The sequence below is a fragment of the Melanostigma gelatinosum genome, assembly GCF_949748355.1.
Source record: "Melanostigma gelatinosum genome assembly, chromosome: 12".
NCBI classification, from domain to species: Eukaryota; Metazoa; Chordata; class Actinopteri; order Perciformes; family Zoarcidae; genus Melanostigma; species Melanostigma gelatinosum.
Window position 1 is genome coordinate 12,488,292 of NC_136645.1, and position 21,709 is coordinate 12,510,000.

The following is a 21,709-nucleotide window of genomic DNA, read 5'->3' on the forward strand; positions in this document are numbered from 1 at the left end:
TCCTTCAATGTGTGTTGTCTTTCGTAACAGAATGTCGACTATAATTCGACAGTGGCTGCAGCTGCACAGAGCCTTATAAATGTTGCTTGGCGTCACTGTTTACAGAACTTCGTCGTTCATCAGTGTGGATCCTCACATCGTTATCACTGTGGTTATCTCTATAGTTATATAGTTCTTGGTGTGGACGGACCTTTAGTTTACACAGCATAACCTTTGCAGTCCTCTTTGTTGTTGTATTCTGATACGTAATTTAGGCTATGATAGACGCCTTCCAAGTTGGCTCACTTTGCATACGTTTTAAGTAATAACTTGCATGCTGTTTGTTTGCATGTATTTCTTCCACGTCTGCAGAGGGATCTTGATGTCTTCAGGATGGGTTGGGATAATCATCCTTTAAGGACAGAGCAAAATCTGTCCCCACAACAACTGTGGACAATCGGACTCCTCCAGAATCCTGTTAATGCTCCAGACCTGGCAGAGGTAGCAAATCTAAGTTATTTTTAAGCAAACATAGTATTATACATCTATAGTTTTGACCAGTGTTTCTACTTCATAGAATAGCAAAGCTCACACCATTTCCTTGAATTTATTTTAGACACAAGCATTGTGCATAAAACAGCTTTTCAACACTGTAAAGGAAGCCCTCAAAACTTATACCATGAAAAAACATCTAGGTACAACTGAATTTAGTTTACTTTAGATTACACTACCAATTATAATTTGGGGTAAGAAAATTGAATATTGCTTAATAACAGATGTGTCAAAGTTTTTTTCAATCACCAACGTCAAATTAATGAAAGAGATAACAGAACAAAAATGTGTTCAAATGCTGATCAGGGCTTGTATCTCTTTGTTCACATTAAAACTAATTAAATGATACTATGTTGATACTTGCATCAGTTATGTTCACATGTTGATCTATTTAAAATCTGCTTACCTTTATAGTTTTACTTTATGTCCTCAGATTTCTATGTGACAAATGTTTAATTAATAAATCTGCCTTTTTTTTCTTGATGAAGGAAATCGAGGATGCAGATCTTGATTTCAACAGTGCCAGTGAGCAAAATGTGACCAGTTCTGGAGTGATTCTTCCACCCATTGCATGTCCCCTATGTGAGGAGGATATGGCACGCCTTAGGGCCGCTATTGATGTTGCTAGACCATCTGAGTCCTACGCCGAGACATTTATTTAGCTGTATTGAACTGTGTACTAACTCATGTATCATAAATGCAAACGTTGTGTTTCAAGGGTTTTACCCCTTTAACACCAACAAGTATACAATGAATGTGTTTTAAATTTGTATTTGTTGTGACTGGCAACAGTGAAGCCACATGTAAAAAGAAAAAGAAGAATAAATCGTATAAAATCTTTTTTTAATTCCAAACCTTAACATTTTGTTCTCTTTTATAAACAGTCAACACAATTTTTGTGTGTACGGAACTCATTTTTCAAAACAAGTATTTTTAAATATTACAATTAAATACTTTTCTTTTCTCAGAACATGAGAGTATTAAAACAGCAGTTTTTGCTAAACATGAACGGAGGCAAAAAAAAAAAAAATGGAGGGTAGAGAGAGACAATTGTCTACACATTGTGAAATTCCTGCCCGAGATGAAAAGCCTCCATCATAACCTTTTTGAACTCGACATATGACCTCATATGTCGTACGGGTAGTGCAATTGTCTTTGTACATGCTGAGACGACAGGGTAACAGATGCTGTGATGCCCAAAGTCTGCACTGCAGTCGTGGTTAAATCTGAGCATCACAGCAAAATCCTTCTTCTCGGATGGGAGAAGTGGGATGTAACCTTGGCCCGTGATCCACTGCAGAAACCTTGCAGGTGTGATGGACCGTGGGCCGTCTTCGTCCTCTTCATGATCTTCAGCTATGAAGCAAAGAGAAGAAAAAAATAAAGTTATGCGACAGTTTAAAATGTAGTTTTCCTTTTTTACTGCAATGCAGGTCTTTAGATTTAAAGAAGTGAAATAAACAGAGGTACTCTCGGTCACAGAAGAACAGCTGATCCAAAACAAATGTAATCAAATGTGTGTGATTTCCTGAGGTTTAGAGATATTCGACTATTTCGGCCTACCACAATGGTTATAAATGGCATTCTGTGTTAACATTAAGTCTTTTTACATAGAATGGAGATATAGATTGGCCTTTGTAAAAGTTCTCATTAAGAACTAGAGGTTTAGGAAAAACAATTCTCATTTGTATGTATAATGTCTATGCAGTTGTGGAGTGTAACTAATTTCATTTACTAACTTCACTTAAGTACTATTTAAAAGTACTTGTACTTTACTTCAGTATTTGCATTCCATGCTACTTTATACTTCTACTCAACTATTTCAGAGGGAAATCTTGTACGTTTTACTCCACAACATTCATTGAGAGCTTTAGTTACTGGTTACTTTGCAGATTTAGATTATCAATACACATTACTAAAATGAACTAAACTAACTCTTGAACATGGAGGGCCAAAATCTGCAAAGGGAAACTCACTTTGCACGTTTGGCATTGTGCTTTTGGCATACTTGAATTCAATGGCATCTGGAGGTAATGGATTTACATCAAACTCATGTTGCAGAGGCACAATAAACAGGGTGTTTCTCCCTGACCCTGTAACACTGCGAATTAGGGTCCCAGTGTAGCCATGAGAATCAGGAGGAATCATTATCAGTCTCCTTTTACCCTGCCCACCTGTAAATGCAACATTGTTTAGATCAGTTGTGTTTGTTTGGGCTACTTATTTGAATGGCAATGTATTACAATGGAATTTATATAACAAGTTTTCTCTACCTGCAGCCTTGTAGAGTAGCCATCCTCCTGTCAGCCCCTGCATCTTAGGATACTCATCTTGTAGTAGTCTGAAGAACTAAAAGAACAATAACATAGGGACTAAGTGATGTCTACATGCTTGAAGAAAAGCCAAACACGAGGATGAAGTTGCATGTTTCAAATATAAACAATTGTGCAATTTGTAACTAGTACGTTTTCTTTATGAAATACCTCTTCATGGCCCATATCCCTGTACATGTTGAGATGTCTTTTTCCAAGTCCTGCCTGGGCAAGGTCAAACTCTTCAGAGGAGGTTGGGGTTGTCTCTGCATTAATGTTCAACAGGTATGCATAGAAACTAAAAGGCCTCCAGGTCTTTGTGGATGCTGTGCCACAGGTCTTTAGACTCTGCATCATTCGCTTTCCACGGTTACCTTTTCTTGTGAAAAACCCAGGGAAAGATCTACATGATTAAAAAAAACAATTTGATTAAAATATGATGAATATACATATGAACTTGTCAAACTACCATTAAATTAACATGAAAAATGAAATTCCATAAAAACTAAAACCTGGCCATGTCCTGTTCTACAGAAGATGATGGCTCTTGCTGCGTTCTTCCTTGCTCTTGCTGTCCCTGAGAGAGGTTCTGTGCGAGCACATTTATAAGGCTCTGTGCAGCTGCAGCCACTGTCGAATTATAGTCGACATTCTGTTACGAAAGACAACACACATTGAAGGACTTGAGCTGGTCAGTGTATGGAGGGAACAATTCACAAACACAAGCTAACAGCATTAAGCTATTTGCTTAATTTCTAGCTTTGGCGAAATCCCCACTTAAATAAATCTTCTCCCTTTATGTATGACGCTATCTTACAATCATCATTATAATATTTAGGATAATTTCTAGTATCTATAAAAAAATGAATTCGATTTCTTACCTGCGCGCTGGCGCCAGCAGGCGGTCCAGGTGGAGCGGACGCCATCACAAGGACACTACGCTGCGTTCACAGTGGTGTGTGGGAGTGCGAAACGTCAGACATTAAGTGTGGTAGTTGAACGGCCCAATATGGCATAGTTTATTGCTCTTTTACTGTGATTCGTCCCAAGTAGAGGCTAAAACAGCTTGCTAAACAGAATTTTGGCACTAGCGTCATTTTTTAAAACTTTCAATCACGTGAATATGGTGAATAGAAAGTGTTGAATCATAATTCTCGCGGTGCCCACGTTACCTGAAGGCAACGTGGTTGAGGAACTCCTCAGCCCTCGTTGTTATGCTGTCACTCATGACACGCCCCTCTCAGTTGATACCACGCCCCCCACGTTAGATCTGGGTCAAAAGTCTGAACTGAAAAAAACGACCTGAACTGAAAAAAAAAAACCTGAACTGAAAAAAAAAAACCTGAACGTGAAAAAAAGATTTGAAACACAAAAAAAAAAGATTTGAATCTGAAAATATAAAATCTGAAACTGAAAAATATAAGAACTCAAATATCAAAATATATATGAATGTGAAAACTGAAAAAAAAAAATGTATTCGAAAAAATTCCAGAACTGAATCAAAATTATATTCAACCCAAAAAAACTTTTCATTCACTTATTTTTATTTTGAATACATTGCTGTATTTTTGGACTTTCAGGTTCACATTTTTTTTTCAAGTGAACGAAACTTTGGACCTGGATTTAGCTCCATAACACACACACATAATACTGTTATGTTCAAAATGTCTCAAACAAAAGGTGAAGGAAAAAGCCCCCCTCCTTGTTCCAGAGGAGAAGAAGCATGCAGAGGAGAAGAGGCAGCTCCCCCCGCCCTGCTCTCTTTCTTCCATCATTAAGCAGGGCCGAATCAGCTGGTTGAAGTTTAAATCAAAAGGAATTTAATATACTAACAAAAGAAAATGCAGTTACAAACTGAATTACACGATCAGCAGTAATATTTCATGAAATAGAGGCCCCATCCACACCACACGACAGACTGGTGTGTCCGCCTCATGGTCCAGATGAGGTCTGGTTATCTCCGGGGATTCAGTTTCTTTGTCCCTCCAAAGTCTCTGAAATGTCTCATATTACACATTCCTTAGCCCATCGATCAGCTCAGTGATTGGCTGAACCCGTCGGACTTCAGTCGGCCACTTCCTTCACCAATTCACCCCCCTTCTTGAAGGCTGTGCTCAGAAACTCTTCAGCAACATCCCCCTCTCTCTGACTTCATGGCGGTGTCATAAATTCTCTGGTTTCTCTCACAGTGCTCAACAAATTCAGTAACTCTCCCTTTAGTTTAAACCTTCTAAAAGTAAACATATTGTAACACATTATATCCATCGCTAGGAGCGCTTTAAAACTTAAATTCCTCACAATATGTATACATTTAATGCCTGTAAATACAGCAAGCATATTTCTACAGTAGCGAGAACCATCGCCTATGGAGTGGTCTCACCGACGTCACGATCTCCTTAGTTACGAGGTCGGTCGGCCATGTTGGAGTACATACAGATCCTACATGGCGGCGCGTAAACAAGGAAGTGCGGCGAAAATACCATACTTTGAATCACTGGATAGTGCATCAAAGGTTCGCTACCTGGCCAAATTGAAGGTTATTGGTAACTTGGATCCCTATACGATGAGTGCAGATCGTTTCAGTGCCGATCCTACTTATCTTACATCGGTAAACTACGCCAACATCTACACGTATCTCGTGAACACCCCCAGTCCTCACACGAAAGACGAGCTGGAGTGCTACAAAGGGCTCGACGCTTATAATCAGTTTGTCAGTGGATGGGTCTGAGACGTCAAAGCAACGGTCGTCGGGAATTCTCATCTCGTCATTGGGAGAGTAAATATATACAGATCTGGTCCGATATTTAGCAATATTCAATGTTTACTCAGCGCAAACAGACACGTGTGTTTGTTTACATTGTACATGCACGTCATTGTGTGCGTGTGTGTAGGAATTCACTTTCAACTAACTCCTAACTTCACCCCCCCCCCACACACACACATATATATATATATATATATATATATATATATATATATATATATATATATATATATATATATATATATATATATATATATATATATATATATATACATATATATATGATCCGACGTTAAACTCATATCAAGCAATGCTGAGGCTGCATCTCTGTGTTTCGCTGTTGTACACGCTCGACACGTCTCTGGCACCGACTGCTGTCACGGGCCGATGAAGCTTCGGTAACCTTCTCATGTAAAAGTTTAATTTATATTTCCTTTATTAAATACTGTTCACAAACGAATTAGTAAATAAAATCACTGACCACTTATAAAGTGATCCGCACATACTCTAGTGTACGCCAAATTCCATTCCTTTATATCTCGAGAGATGCGTGACAGCCATTTCTCGCGACGTCGCTTGGATAGCTCCTTCGTGTCATTTCCTTGATGTGTAATGACCGCTGGCAAACCAAAGAATGATTTCTTGTCTCTATCAGCTCTGCTGCCACAACCAAAGACAGCACAAAAGTTCACCACCGATAGGTTATGCGACTCAGCCGTGCATGCCAGTGGCTTTGTGTGTACTCCAACATGGCCGACAGCTAAACTGTGACGTCACACGAGACCACTCCATACAAAATGAAGTGATTCGTTTTCATTTAACCCTGTTACTGTATGGCTTAATATTAACTTCCACTGTTACTGTAAAGCCGTTAGAATTGTGGCCTATCTTCTATTTACAATTAATATGCATTCAATCCGGTTCGATGATTGAAATCATGAAGGTTCAGGCTCCTTAACGCTCTCTCTCATTACTTCAGGGCCTTTGGGAGCAACTGCACGTGGGACAGTTGGGACCGGAAGTACACTGGCTGTGGTCATTACAGTGAACAGTGTGATGAGAGGGCACGTGAGCCCTTGTTGCTGTACTTCGTCTCATTGGAGCAGAGGCTGCAGTTAGCATACCCTGCCTTATCAATGCATTTAAAACACTGACAGCGGGAAGCTGTACTGCTCTCTCTTCACGTCTGTTTAGACCTCCACCTTTATCCAGGCCCAGCTCCACTCACATCTCAGCCCTGCGTCAAGCTGCGCTACACACACAACATCCTCTTCATCTCATCAGTATCTGGGCCTCATGTTTCAAGTTATTATCACCACGAAATCGCCTCATTCTACTTTGAGTTAAACAAAAAAAACCAGAACCGCCGTTGTTCCGGTTTAACGTTAACGAGTGACCGCGTGGACTGAACCGGAACACGGAGGGTGATTCATGTTTCATCACGTTACGCTTTTTCCTCCTAAATCTTGATAATGATGAGCGTTAGCCGTTGACAAAGTTCCGCATGCAGTGGACGTTAACTTAACCCAACAAGTCTGAACGGTAACGGAACTTAAACGTTAACGGAGGGAAATGAAGACGGTGTAGACATCTTAACGCTGATTGGCCAGGACTCGACACGTGTCGCATCAAATATGTTTTATTGCGAAGATCACGACATCACATGTTCTCCTTGTCTCACTCAAATCTGAGAAACGCTGGCTGGCCAGTTGACCACCCCCCCCCCCCCCCCCCCAAACAAATAAAAACTACGGATCTAACGTTACACTCATGTGGATGATATATTTTGAGTCAAAACTGCTTATTTCGCCGAAAAGCGACACGTTTGCAGGTATTCAATCAGGAGAAGAAGAAAACGACGAATTGCAACAGAGTCTCACTCCAAACTACATTACAAGTTATCAGCCGGAGCATGAACAGTGTTAAATAAAGTGAACCTACGTGCTCTTTGTATCCGGATTTCCGGGTTGAGAACAGCGTCCAGAAGTTCCCGTTGTCGCTTATTCGCCTCTTTTGAACGAGAGAGTTCCTCCTCGTACTCTGCTATCGTTCTTTCAAACAGACCAAATATCTCTTCATCAGCCGCAGTTAGTCGCTGGTTGATTAAAGATCTCAACATTTCTACTTTAGACATTTTCACTAAACCACAGAAAGTTGTCCTCCAGACGAACTCCGTTAAAAACACCGTTTACTCTCATTAAACTCTGACTAGCGCTGTGTTGGTCATTTCCGTCCCCGTCCGTCTGTTTCCAGGTAGCATGCTAAGCTAACTTCAATAGCTTTATAGGCTACCACGAGATTAGTCCTCGTCCTCTTCTTCTTCCTCTCCTCCTTCTTCTTCGTCTTCTTCTCATTCTTCTTCTTTCACTTTAATGGCGGACTACAAACCAATGTTTAAGGCGCCACCTACTGGACCGGAGTGTGTAACATCATGACTTCATGACAGTTATCATTTAAACACAATAATAATGTCATTTATAAATATAATGAAACAATTAGAAATAAACTTCATATTGCAGTCATATTCTGGCCTTTTAACCCGTTCCATTCAAAATATTAAATAAAGCCCTTTTAAGCTGAACTTGTTTGTCCCCTGTCTCTAACAGTCCTTTGATGCTCCACTCCCTTCCTGTATCTACCACTCTGTTCTTCAGTCTTTCTCTTTCCACCCTGAACTTCCTCCACTCTATCAGCACATGTTCTACAGTGTCTTTACAGTTGCATATCTCACATTTATCCCACTCTGTCTTTTTCATGATGTGTATAATGTGTCATTGAGTCCTGTATGTCCGAACCTGAATCTGAAAGTAACATCTTCTTTTCTACTTTTACTTCCATCACTTCTCACTCTGACTGATGTCTGAATTGTGTTGTAATTTCTACCCTTATTGTCATTATTCCAAATTTCCTGCCAAGATGTCCCATCCAAAGCTTTTACCAGAGAATGTCGAGTACTCCCAACCATTGTACAGGACAGTCGATGCTGTGTTTCCGTTAAGTCCACCCTGAATTCTAATCCAGTGTGATAGTGCTGACTCAGTTCTCCTCACATGTAATGGCAGTTGCCTGGATTTCACCAGCAATGCATTAATGGGTGTGGTTTTGACTCTGGAGATGAGTCAGAGGAGAACCATCCAGAAGAAAAGGTGAACAGATAAAAGCCCATTCAGACAGGTTCTACGAGGAACATCCGGTTCCGCTGCAACTTGGTGGGTAACAAAAGCCCCTTAAACTAATAAAATAGTATATCATTACTCCTATCTTCAGTGACCTTCCATCTGGTACATATGTAACAGTTGTGGGTCATGGAACGAGACGACTCAAGTGATTGTTTTCCAACATTTATTTATTGAAGACAAAATATCACCAATGAATTGCCTTCAGACCGTTTTCTGCCCCTCTGCTCCCTCAGCAACGTGTGATTTAATTAATTTTCTTCAAATACACACTGACCAATCAGAGCTCGGTACGTGCACCGTTGATGAATATTACATAATCACAGTTTAAACTGACAAATGCAAAAAAAGACAGCTGGCAATAAATCTCAGACTGTGTGAATTAGTAAATTAACAGATTTATGACATCACTGCTTCATTTAGAGCACGATAGATCTGACTATAAGTACATGTGTGTATTATGGTAAATGAATGTGTTGCAGATGTGTTTTCATGGCGTGTATGACAATATTTTAGCCTTGTTCTTTCAGCTGTAGCCTTAGTGGTGCCAAACAGACTTGGGAGTAAATAGAAAATAAATGTGTAAATATTCTCTCATCACACATTCACTGACGTGTGTCGGCTTCTTGAGTCGTGTCTTACAGTCTCCGGCTACTTTAATGTTTGGTGTGGGTGATTTTAAGTGATGGAAGGAAACTTCCTTACTGCTTAGAATTATATTTATATATTTTTTGATTGATTTGCCCAAAAGTCAGTTTCACATCGCTGGGGTCTCGGCTGAAAGAATAAGAATACATCAAAGTAAAACATTGACGTGAATACACGTGTTATTATAGTCAGATCTATCGCGTTATAGATGAAGCAGTGATATTATAAATCGGTTCATTTACAGAATGACAGTTAGTGATTTCTTGCCAGCTGTCCTTCCTGCATTTGTCAGTTTAAACTGCGTTACTTTCAGCATGAATTATGTTCATGTTCTATGTTGGTCTCAGAGTGCACCAGACTGCTGCATTTAACTTTAAAATGTACAACATTTTCTTCCAGGTGAGCGTGTCCCCGGCCCCCTCTAGAAAACCAACACGAACTAGAAAATAAAAACTCAATTAGTGGATCAAGCTAAAGACAGTACCAAATCTGAGCGTGGACTCAATGAGCGATGCTCTCAAATTGAAAGAACACGCTCTTGGATGAAGATAGGATGAAAGCTCCATCGTTCCTCCCCTGTGTGATGTTTCATGTGGTGTGTCAAATGTATTTATACATTTTGTATAAAACCGTTATCACAAACAGAACCACTTTGTCTCTTATATGATTAACAGTGCCATTGATGAATAAATAATTCCTTCATCTGATGAGTGTACTTCCAATAATAAATGAATCCAGGTATTCAGCTGTTTTCACAGTAACCTGTAACCAAGACTGTGATGGCGTCTGTGCAAATTTACAACATGTGATTTCATATTTGATAAAGAGTCTCTCCAGCGTCATACAAACAGTTCACATTCTTTTCAAAAGACCTTCTGAGCATGTGGGCCCCTGAGTCAGAGTATCCCAGTTCTTCCACAGACACTAATCCACGTCGTGCACCTGCGCCTGGAGATCCTTGGAGATGTACCCGAGAAGGGTCGCCGTCAGCTGCTGCTTCAGGGTGGCGTTGCCCATCACTCGAGCAGTTAGCTGAGCCAAATCTGTCCACTGAATGTCTCCCAGCACGGCCAGAAGATACCATCAAGCTTCTGCTGCTGCTGAGGACTGAGCTCCATTATGATCTGAGGCAGCGGTTTGAACTGTCCACTGGTCAGCCAGCAGCCCAGAAGGCCTCCGACAGCACCGCCTACAGGGGAAAAGGGTTTCAAACATGTGGAATTATGATTGCACACACAAACACACACAGCATGACAAGGATAGAGTGATTAACCCCCGCTGGATCATCGTCCTCGGTGTGTGCACCCATCTGGGTTGTGTGCCCATCGCCAACGCCGGAGACTTCGGAGGCTACTACTGTCCGTGCCATGGCTCCCACTACGATGCTTCAGGAAGGATAAGAAAGGGACCTGCTCCTCTAAAGCTGGAGGTTCCCTTCTATGAGTTCACTGAGGAGGACGTAGTCATAGTGGGATAAATACTGGAGCTCTGTCTCAGTTCCTCCCTGTAATATGTATTTTTTAGATGGCTCCGTGTGAGAGTGACATAAAACGTGTGTATTTGCTGTTAAAGACAATGATTAGGAGCGGGCCCCTCCTCGCTGTGGCGGCTGGCTGAGAGGAGGAGTAGGAAGGCTGGCTCTGCGAACATTTTCAGCGACGTGAATCTGTGGCAGCTACAGAGACTATTCAGGTCAGCGGGGGATCAAGATGCGGAGCAGAGGGCCCAGCTGGTCTGGGGTCACGGAGATGAGGCTGAACTGGCTCAGGCTTTGAAAGGACTGAGGACCCGGAGTCACCGGAGAGGACTAAGGGCCAACGGGAGAGAGGTGTTGGGCTCACACTGGCTACGAGCCTTCAATCACCTCAGGTAGCAAAACTGCTGGTGTGATTCTGATTTCATATACATTCAGATCATTCATCATCGTGACTTTTTTAAATATTATGTGGCATCCATATTGTTTTCAACAACATTTATGTTCAGGATCGGAGAGAGCTCGCCAAGCAGCCAGGGGAAGGATCCCGGGGAGGAGAGTGTGTCTGAGGCCGGAGGAGCACACAGCAGTCCAGAGACACGCCGACACACCTCCATAGGGTTATCTCACACCTCTATGTTGTGGTTACCTTCCCATGAACTGCCTTATGTGTTTGCATAACGTCATCCCACCACTCGCTCTAATCATGCACACTGATAAGTATGGACAGTGACGTGACTTTCAAAGGTGGGGTGTGAAGGATTTGGGGACATCTAGCGGTGAGGTTGCAGATTGCGACCAATGGAAACGTCTCCCGTGTGCTAAGAGAATAGGAAAACTACGGTGGCCAATGTGAAAATGTGAATGGCCCTATCAGCGCCAGTGTTTGCTTTGTCCCTTCTGGGCTCCTGTACAAACATGGCGTACACTGTGAAGACGACCCAACCCCCGATTTAGATTAAAAAACAGCTCATTTTAAGGTAGCAAAAACACAGAGATTCTTTTCAATTTTCGGTTGATTATTACACACTTTTAAGAAAACATTCTTATTCGTATTATAATCCATTTCTGCCAATAGATTCCTATAAATGCTACACACTGTTGCTTTAAGTATTGTAGTTCAGTGGTGTAAATCAGAAAGTGAATAAGATTAATGAGGCAAAAAGTCACTTTAGAAATGGCCTCATCTTCCTCTGACCTATTATGCTGAAAGAACTGATGTTCTGATATGTATGCCTGCACTATGGATGAAGTTATCAACCATTCTACCAGCTACTGTCTGTCCCTGTATCTGTGTGGTATGTTACGCAACCGTATAATCGGGTACAATGGGAGCAATGTGAGGTGACATGAGATGTAGAAATACATGTCCATTTACTGCACATTCAGAGATGTTAACTTAAGGCTTCAACATGTAAAGGTAATCTCTGACACTCACTGGTTTATAGACATTGAAAGTGAAGTGTCTGGCGGTTAAAAGAGACCAAAAATAACAAATAGACCCTCGCTGTCGACTTGAAAAAGTAATGTTCTCGTGTTAAAATGTTCATGGTGTGAAAACCTACTTTTCCTATGAAAAGGCTGTATGTTATCAGACTTCTGGAAGATTTTTGTTCATACTGTTAGTGTCATTTTTAAATATGTGGTAATAAAGAAGTGAGTCTTTGGATTGTTTGTCTTGTTTTTTTAATGAAGTTACAACACTGACTTTTTAAATCTGTAAAATATTTTCACAAAGTAATGAAAATGCCTCAGCATATGTTGACTGAAATGGCTAAATGCAGTTAAAAAAAATAAACATCTCGTTCTGTAGTCTTAAGTAATGCATTCATCAGCCTGTTGTTTTTGGTTGCTCATTGTCACTGTTGTCCTGCATCGTTACAAACCAGTTACGCACATTCACAGCCAGGACCTGCAGCTTGCACCACAGTCTGCCACTTTTAACCACTCAGCAGCTCCACTGGACCAGTTGGCTGTTAAGTGCCTTGCTCTAGGGCACCTCATTAGCTGTTTATGATGAATAGAAGAGCTTTATACATTTATTTTTCCCCATCCGTTTCCAGCTGCTTCTCACTCAAAGATGCCCTAAGAAATGACACTTTGCAAAAAACGAAAAAGGAGAGAGGACTGCTGAGTGACAGCTGGTCGTGTTGCGTTAGAAACAAATGCTGCCCTCCAGTGGTCACATCTAGTAATTACGCTATCGTGTAGTTCAAATCAGTGTAGTTGAACCGCGGTTAATCATGTGTAACTTCAGAGGTGACTCGTGCTGAAAGCTTTTATCCCAAACGGAAACTTTACTGCAACCAGAACAGCTAAAGGGGATTGTTTCCTGTGTGGGTATTCATGTGTACCTTTAGATCTCTGTTGCGCACAAATCTCTTACAGCAAACTGAGCAGCTGAAAGGTTTCTTTCCTGTGTTGTGTCTCTGTAAATCTGAACGCTGGTTAAAAGATTTCTTACAGACTGAGCAGCTGAAAGGTTTTTCTCCTGTGTGGGTTCTCATGTGGCTCTGTAAATGTGAACGCTGGTTAAAAGATTTCTTACAGACTGAGCAGCTGAAAGGTTTTTCTCCTGTGTGGGTTCTCATGTGTTTCTGTAAATTTGAACACCTGTTAAAAGATTTCTTACAGACTGAGCAGCTGAAAGGCTTTTCTCCTGTGTGGGTTCTCATGTGTATCTGTAAAGTTGAACTCTCGCGATAAGATTTCTTACAGACTGAGCAGCTGAAAGGTTTTTCTCCTGTGTGGGTTCTCATGTGTGTCTGTAAATTTGAACGCTGGTTAAAAGATTTCTTACAGACTGAGCAGCTGAAAGGTTTTTCTCCTGTGTGGGTTCTCATGTGGTTCTGTAAATTTGAACACCTGTTAAAAGATTTCTTACAGACTGAGCAGCTGAAAGGCTTTTCTCCTGTGTGGGTTCTCATGTGTGTCTGTAAAGTTGAACTCTGGTTAAAAGATTTCTTACAGACTGAGCAGCTGAATGGTTTTTCTCCTGTGTGGGTTCTCATGTGTGTCTGTAAATTTGAACGCTGGTTAAAAGATTTCTTACAGACTGAGCAGCTGAATGGTTTTTGTCCTGTGTGGGTTCTCATGTGTCTGTTCAGAGTTCCACTCTTGCCAAATGTTTTCTCACACTCGGAGCATCTAAAATGTTTTTCACCAGCGCTACATCTTGAATCACTGACACGGACGTCATCAGGTTTCACATAGTTTAAACCTGACTGAGGTTCTCTGGTCTTCTTCCCATCACCACCCTCATCAGTGTCAGAAGACTCTCCAGTCTTCTCATCAGTATCTGGTTCTGGATGTCTATCTGGATCCAAGTTCCTGTCTGGTTCTGGTCCTCCACAGTCTTCTCCATCAGCTTCTGTTCCCATCTGTTTAGTTTGTCTTTGATGAAGCTGTGAGGACTGAGCTTCCTCTTCTTCATCTTCACTCTTCACAGGAGTCAATGAGAACTTGACATCAGCCTCCTCCAGACCTTGAAGCTGCTCTCCTTCCTGACTGGTGCAGAGTTCCTCCTGTTCTTCTTTAATGTGTGAGGGCTCTGGGTCCTCCTGGTCCAGACTGGAGCTCCACTCCTGCTGCTCAGAGGGAACCTCTTCTTTAACCAACAACAGCTGCTGGATGTCTGCAGGAAAACAGTAAACACACACAGAGGGGTTACAAAGACATTTTAGAATTGAGCAAATCGTCTCCTGGACATACACTTCCAGAGTATCACTAGAACCAGATAATACAATAATGTAATCAACTTATGTGACCATGAACACATGAACCATTTTAAGCTGCCAAATCCATGTGGTGTTATCAAAGAGAACAAACTTGTACTTTAAGTTGAAATATCTCCTGTCATCTAGAAGCTGAGAGAACAAATCAGCATACCTGCAAACTCATAAGCGGTGAAAGAGGTGGGGGGGGGGGGAGACGGTAGACGATCTACAAGTATTAACAATTTATTAAGTCAAGCATCAAAGCATAAAAAACAGATCTATGGTTTCACAAAACACAAGAATTGATTAAGTAGCCCTAGCAACAGACACAAAGTCAGAGCTCCGTATACGCACCTCTCCTCTCAGTGTTTTGTGAGCCCTGTATCTTTATACTTTATTTGAACTTGTCCAGCACAGGGACGCATTATCTTCACCCACACACAAGCCAGGGTTGGGCCACATTGTGTGTGGGAGTCCTGGAGTCTCAGGGATGGGGAAGGTGCTGTTCCTGCAGGTTGCTACACAATATCCCACCGACTAACCGATTCACAACACAACTAGTTATAAGTTTTAAGCTACCACCTGCGTGTCAGAGCTACCTCTTTGTACGGGGAGCACCTCAACCGGAGATTCAAACATTTGCTCTATGACACACGCAACACTATTGCAAATGAGCACACACACACACAATACTGTTATGTTCAAAATTTCTCAAACAAAAGGTAAAGGAAAAAGCCCCCCTCCTTGTTCCAGAGGAGAAGAAGCATGCAGAGGAGAAGAGGCAGCCCCCCCCCCCTGCTCTCTTTCTTCCATCATTAAGCAGGGCCGAATCAGCAGGTTGAAGTTTAAATCAAAAGGAATTTAATATACTAACAAAATAAAATGCAGTTACAAACTGAATTACACCATCAGCAGTAATATTTCATGAAATAGAGGCCCCATCCGCACCACACGACAGACTGGTGTGTCCACCTCATGGTCCAGATGAGGTCTGGTTATCTCCGGGGATTCACAGTTTCTTTGTCCCTCCAAAGTCTCTGAAATGTCTCATATTACACATTCCTTAGCCCATAGATCAGCTCAGCGATTGGCTGAACCCGTTGGACTTCAGTCGGCCACTTCCTTCACAAATTCACCCCCCTTCTTGAAGGCTGTGCTCAGAAACTCTTCAGCAACATCCCCCTCTCTCTGACTTCATGGCGGTGTCATAAATTCTCTGGTTTCTCTCACAGTGCTCAACAAATTCAGTAACTCTCCCTTTAATTTAAACCTTCTACAAGTAAACATATTGTAACACATTATATCCATCGCTAGGAGCGCTTTAAAACTTAAATTCCTCACAATATGTATACATTTAATGCCTGTAAATACAGCACGCATATTTCTACAGTAGCGAGAACATCGCCTATACAAAATGAAGTGATTCGTTTTCATTTTACCCTGTTACTGTATGGCTTAATATTAACTTCCACTGTTACTGTAAAGCCGTTAGAATTGTGGCCTATCTTCTATTTACAATTAATATGCATTCAATCCGGTTCGATGATTGAAATCATGAAGGTTCAGGCTCCTTAACGCTCTCTCTCATTACTTCAGGGCCTTTGGGAGCAACTGCACGTGGGACAGTTGGGACCGGAAGTACACTGGCTGTGGTCATTACAGTGAACAGTGTGATGAGAGGGCACGTGAGCCCTTGTTGCTGTACTTCGTCTCATTGGAGCAGAGGCTGCAGTTAGCATACCCTGCCTTATCAATGCATTTAAAACACTGACAGCGGGAAGCTGTACTGCTCTCTCTTCACGTCTGTTTAGACCTCCACCTTTATCCAGGCCCAGCTCCACTCACATCTCAGCCCTGCGTCAAGCTGCGCTACACACACAACATCCTCTTCATCTCATCAGTATCTGGGCCTCATGTTTCAAGTTATTATCACCACGAAATCGCCTCATTCTACTTTGAGTTAAACAAAAAAAAACCAGAACCGCCGTTGTTCCGGTTTAACGTTAACGAGTGACCGCGTGGACTGAACCGGAAGACGGAGGGTGATTCATGTTTCATCACGTTACGCTTTTTCCTCCTAAATCTTGATAATGATGAGCGTTAGCCGTTGACAAAGTTCCGCATGCAGTGGACGTTAACTTAACCCAACAAGTCTGAACGGTAACGGAACTTAAACGTTAACGGAGGGAAATGAAGACGGTGTAGACATCTTAACGCTGATTGGCCAGGACTCGACACGTGTCGCATCAAATATGTTTTATTGCGAAGATCACGACACCACATGTTCTCCTTGTCTCACTCAAATCTGAGAAACGCTGGCTGGCCAGTTGACCCCCCCCCCTCCAAATAAAAACTACGGATCTAACGTTACACTCACGTGGATGATATATTTTGAGTCAAAACTGCTTATTTCGCCGAAAAGCGACACGTTTGCAGGTATTCAATCAGGAGAAGAAGAAAACGACGAATTGCAACAGAGTCTCACTCCAAACTACATTACAAGTTATCAGCCGGAGCATGAACAGTGTTAAATAAAGTGAACCTACGTGCTCTTTGTATCCGGATTTCCGGGTTGAGAACAGCGTCCAGAAGTTCCCGTTGTCGCTTATTCGCCTCTTTTGAACGAGAGAGTTCCTCCTCGTACTCTGCTATCGTTCTTTCAAACAGACCAAATATCTCTTCATCAGCCGCAGTTAGTCGCTGGTTGATTAAAGATCTCAACATTTCTACTTTAGACATTTTCACTAAACCACAGAAAGTTGTCCTCCAGACGAACTCCGTTAAAAACACCGTTTACTCTCATTAAACTCTGACTAGCGCTGTGTTGGTCATTTCCGTCCCCGTCCGTCTGTTTCCAGGTAGCATGCTAAGCTAACTTCAATAGCTTTATAGGCTACCACGAGATTAGTCCTCGTCCTCTTCTTCTTCCTCTCCTCCTTCTTCTTCGTCTTCTTCTCATTCTTCTTCTTTCACTTTAATGGCGGACTACAAACCAATGTTTAAGGCGCCACCTACTGGACCGGAGTGTGTAACATCATGACTTCATGACAGTTATCATTTAAACACAATAATAATGTCATTTATAAATATAATGAAACAATTAGAAATAAACTTCATATTGCAGTCATATTCTGGCCTTTTAACCCGTTCCATTCAAAATATTAAATAAAGCCCTTTTAAGCTGAACTTGTTTGTCCCCTGTCTCTAACAGTCCTTTGATGCTCCACTCCCTTCCTGTATCTACCACTCTGTTCTTCAGTCTTTCTCTTTCCACCCTGAACTTCCTCCACTCTATCAGCACATGTTCTACAGTGTCTTTACAGTTGCATATCTCACATTTATCCCACTCTGTCTTTTTCATGATGTGTATAATGTGTCATTGAGTCCTGTATGTCCGAACCTGAATCTGAAAGTAACATCTTCTTTTCTACTTTTACTTCCATCACTTCTCACTCTGACTGATGTCTGAATTGTGTTGTAATTTCTACCCTTATTGTCATTATTCCAAATTTCCTGCCAAGATGTCCCATCCAAAGCTTTTACCAGAGAATGTCGAGTACTCCCAACCATTGTACAGGACAGTCGATGCTGTGTTTCCGTTAAGTCCACCCTGAATTCTAATCCAGTGTGATAGTGCTGACTCAGTTCTCCTCACATGTAATGGCAGTTGCCTGGATTTCACCAGCAATGCATTAATGGGTGTGGTTTTGACTCTGGAGATGAGTCAGAGGAGAACCATCCAGAAGAAAAGGTGAACAGATAAAAGCCCATTCAGACAGGTTCTACGAGGAACATCCGGTTCCGCTGCAACTTGGTGGGTAACAAAAGCCCCTTAAACTAATAAAATAGTATATCATTACTCCTATCTTCAGTGACCTTCCATCTGGTACATATGTAACAGTTGTGGGTCATGGAACGAGACGACTCAAGTGATTGTTTTCCAACATTTATTTATTGAAGACAAAATATCACCAATGAATTGCCTTCAGACCGTTTTCTGCCCCTCTGCTCCCTCAGCAACGTGTGATTTAATTAATTTTCTTCAAATACACACTGACCAATCAGAGCTCGGTACGTGCACCGTTGATGAATATTACATAATCACAGTTTAAACTGACAAATGCAAAAAAAGACAGCTGGCAATAAATCTCAGACTGTGTGAATTAGTAAATTAACAGATTTATGACATCACTGCTTCATTTAGAGCACGATAGATCTGACTATAAGTACATGTGTGTATTATGGTAAATGAATGTGTTGCAGATGTGTTTTCATGGCGTGTATGACAATATTTTAGCCTTGTTCTTTCAGCTGTAGCCTTAGTGGTGCCAAACAGACTTGGGAGTAAATAGAAAATAAATGTGTAAATATTCTCTCATCACACATTCACTGACGTGTGTCGGCTTCTTGAGTCGTGTCTTACAGTCTCCGGCTACTTTAATGTTTGGTGTGGGTGATTTTAAGTGATGGAAGGAAACTTCCTTACTGCTTAGAATTATATTTATATATTTTTTGATTGATTTGCCCAAAAGTCAGTTTCACATCGCTGGGGTCTCGGCTGAAAGAATAAGAATACATCAAAGTAAAACATTGACGTGAATACACGTGTTATTATAGTCAGATCTATCGCGTTATAGATGAAGCAGTGATATTATAAATCGGTTCATTTACAGAATGACAGTTAGTGATTTCTTGCCAGCTGTCCTTCCTGCATTTGTCAGTTTAAACTGCGTTACTTTCAGCATGAATTATGTTCATGTTCTATGTTGGTCTCAGAGTGCACCAGACTGCTGCATTTAACTTTAAAATGTACAACATTTTCTTCCAGGTGAGCGTGTCCCCGGCCCCCTCTAGAAAACCAACACGAACTAGAAAATAAAAACTCAATTAGTGGATCAAGCTAAAGACAGTACCAAATCTGAGCGTGGACTCAATGAGCGATGCTCTCAAATTGAAAGAACACGCTCTTGGATGAAGATAGGATGAAAGCTCCATCGTTCCTCCCCTGTGTGATGTTTCATGTGGTGTGTCAAATGTATTTATACATTTTGTATAAAACCGTTATCACAAACAGAACCACTTTGTCTCTTATATGATTAACAGTGCCATTGATGAATAAATAATTCCTTCATCTGATGAGTGTACTTCCAATAATAAATGAATCCAGGTATTCAGCTGTTTTCACAGTAACCTGTAACCAAGACTGTGATGGCGTCTGTGCAAATTTACAACATGTGATTTCATATTTGATAAAGAGTCTCTCCAGCGTCATACAAACAGTTCACATTCTTTTCAAAAGACCTTCTGAGCATGTGGGCCCCTGAGTCAGAGTATCCCAGTTCTTCCACAGACACTAATCCACGTCGTGCACCTGCGCCTGGAGATCCTTGGAGATGTACCCGAGAAGGGTCGCCGTCAGCTGCTGCTTCAGGGTGGCGTTGCCCATCACTCGAGCAGTTAGCTGAGCCAAATCTGTCCACTGAATGTCTCCCAGCACGGCCAGAAGATACCATCAAGCTTCTGCTGCTGCTGAGGACTGAGCTCCATTATGATCTGAGGCAGCGGTTTGAACTGTCCACTGGTCAGCCAGCAGCCCAGAAGGCCTCCGACAGCACCGCCTACAGGGGAAAAGGGTTTCAAACATGTGGAATTATGATTGCACACACAAACACACACAGCATGACAAGGATAGAGTGATTAACCCCCGCTGGATCATCGTCCTCGGTGTGTGCACCCATCTGGGTTGTGTGCCCATCGCCAACGCCGGAGACTTCGGAGGCTACTACTGTCCGTGCCATGGCTCCCACTACGATGCTTCAGGAAGGATAAGAAAGGGACCTGCTCCTCTAAAGCTGGAGGTTCCCTTCTATGAGTTCACTGAGGAGGACGTAGTCATAGTGGGATAAATACTGGAGCTCTGTCTCAGTTCCTCCCTGTAATATGTATTTTTTAGATGGCTCCGTGTGAGAGTGACATAAAACGTGTGTATTTGCTGTTAAAGACAATGATTAGGAGCGGGCCCCTCCTCGCTGTGGCGGCTGGCTGAGAGGAGGAGTAGGAAGGCTGGCTCTGCGAACATTTTCAGCGACGTGAATCTGTGGCAGCTACAGAGACTATTCAGGTCAGCGGGGGATCAAGATGCGGAGCAGAGGGCCCAGCTGGTCTGGGGTCACGGAGATGAGGCTGAACTGGCTCAGGCTTTGAAAGGACTGAGGACCCGGAGTCACCGGAGAGGACTAAGGGCCAACGGGAGAGAGGTGTTGGGCTCACACTGGCTACGAGCCTTCAATCACCTCAGGTAGCAAAACTGCTGGTGTGATTCTGATTTCATATACATTCAGATCATTCATCATCGTGACTTTTTTAAATATTATGTGGCATCCATATTGTTTTCAACAACATTTATGTTCAGGATCGGAGAGAGCTCGCCAAGCAGCCAGGGGAAGGATCCCGGGGAGGAGAGTGTGTCTGAGGCCGGAGGAGCACACAGCAGTCCAGAGACACGCCGACACACCTCCATAGGGTTATCTCACACCTCTATGTTGTGGTTACCTTCCCATGAACTGCCTTATGTGTTTGCATAACGTCATCCCACCACTCGCTCTAATCATGCACACTGATAAGTATGGACAGTGACGTGACTTTCAAAGGTGGGGTGTGAAGGATTTGGGGACATCTAGCGGTGAGGTTGCAGATTGCGACCAATGGAAACGTCTCCCGTGTGCTAAGAGAATAGGAAAACTACGGTGGCCAATGTGAAAATGTGAATGGCCCTATCAGCGCCAGTGTTTGCTTTGTCCCTTCTGGGCTCCTGTACAAACATGGCGTACACTGTGAAGACGACCCAACCCCCGATTTAGATTAAAAAACAGCTCATTTTAAGGTAGCAAAAACACAGAGATTCTTTTCAATTTTCGGTTGATTATTACACACTTTTAAGAAAACATTCTTATTCGTATTATAATCCATTTCTGCCAATAGATTCCTATAAATGCTACACACTGTTGCTTTAAGTATTGTAGTTCAGTGGTGTAAATCAGAAAGTGAATAAGATTAATGAGGCAAAAAGTCACTTTAGAAATGGCCTC

The 21,709-nt window shown here is 42.0% G+C and overlaps 1 protein-coding gene across 2 annotated transcripts; it reads right to left on the reverse strand.

Moving 5' to 3' along the window:
• Positions 1 to 1,363: 1,363 nt before the first annotated feature.
• Positions 1,364 to 7,694, reverse strand: LOC306785405 (uncharacterized protein). Of its 2 annotated transcripts, XM_079279767.1 has the most exons (7): positions 7,549 to 7,694; positions 3,725 to 3,784; positions 3,356 to 3,495; positions 3,015 to 3,246; positions 2,805 to 2,880; positions 2,508 to 2,705; positions 1,364 to 1,887 (listed from the first exon to the last, which is right to left on the reverse strand). In XM_079279767.1, exons 2-7 carry the CDS (start codon positions 3,767 to 3,769, stop codon positions 1,586 to 1,588), a joined length of 993 nt encoding a protein of 330 aa, XP_079135893.1. In that variant the 5' UTR covers positions 3,770 to 3,784; positions 7,549 to 7,694; the 3' UTR covers positions 1,364 to 1,585. The 2 variants fall into 2 exon arrangements, with proteins under 2 accessions (XP_079135893.1, XP_079135894.1); XM_079279768.1 differs by lacking the exons at positions 2,508 to 2,705; positions 7,549 to 7,694 and having other exon boundaries at positions 3,725 to 3,817.
• Positions 7,695 to 21,709: the final 14,015 nt, after the last annotated feature.

Coding starts and splice junctions, on each gene's coding strand:
- LOC306785405 (XM_079279767.1), bottom strand. CDS start 3,769: ATGGCGTCCGCTCCACCTGGACCGCCTGCTGGCGCCAGCGCGCAG. Junction 3,496..3,724: donor CTGCTGGCGCCAGCGCGCAG/GTAAGAAATCGA, acceptor CTTTCGTAACAG/AATGTCGACTATAATTCGAC. Junction 3,247..3,355: donor GTAGAACAGGACATGGCCAG/GTTTTAGTTTTT, acceptor TTAATCATGTAG/ATCTTTCCCTGGGTTTTTCA.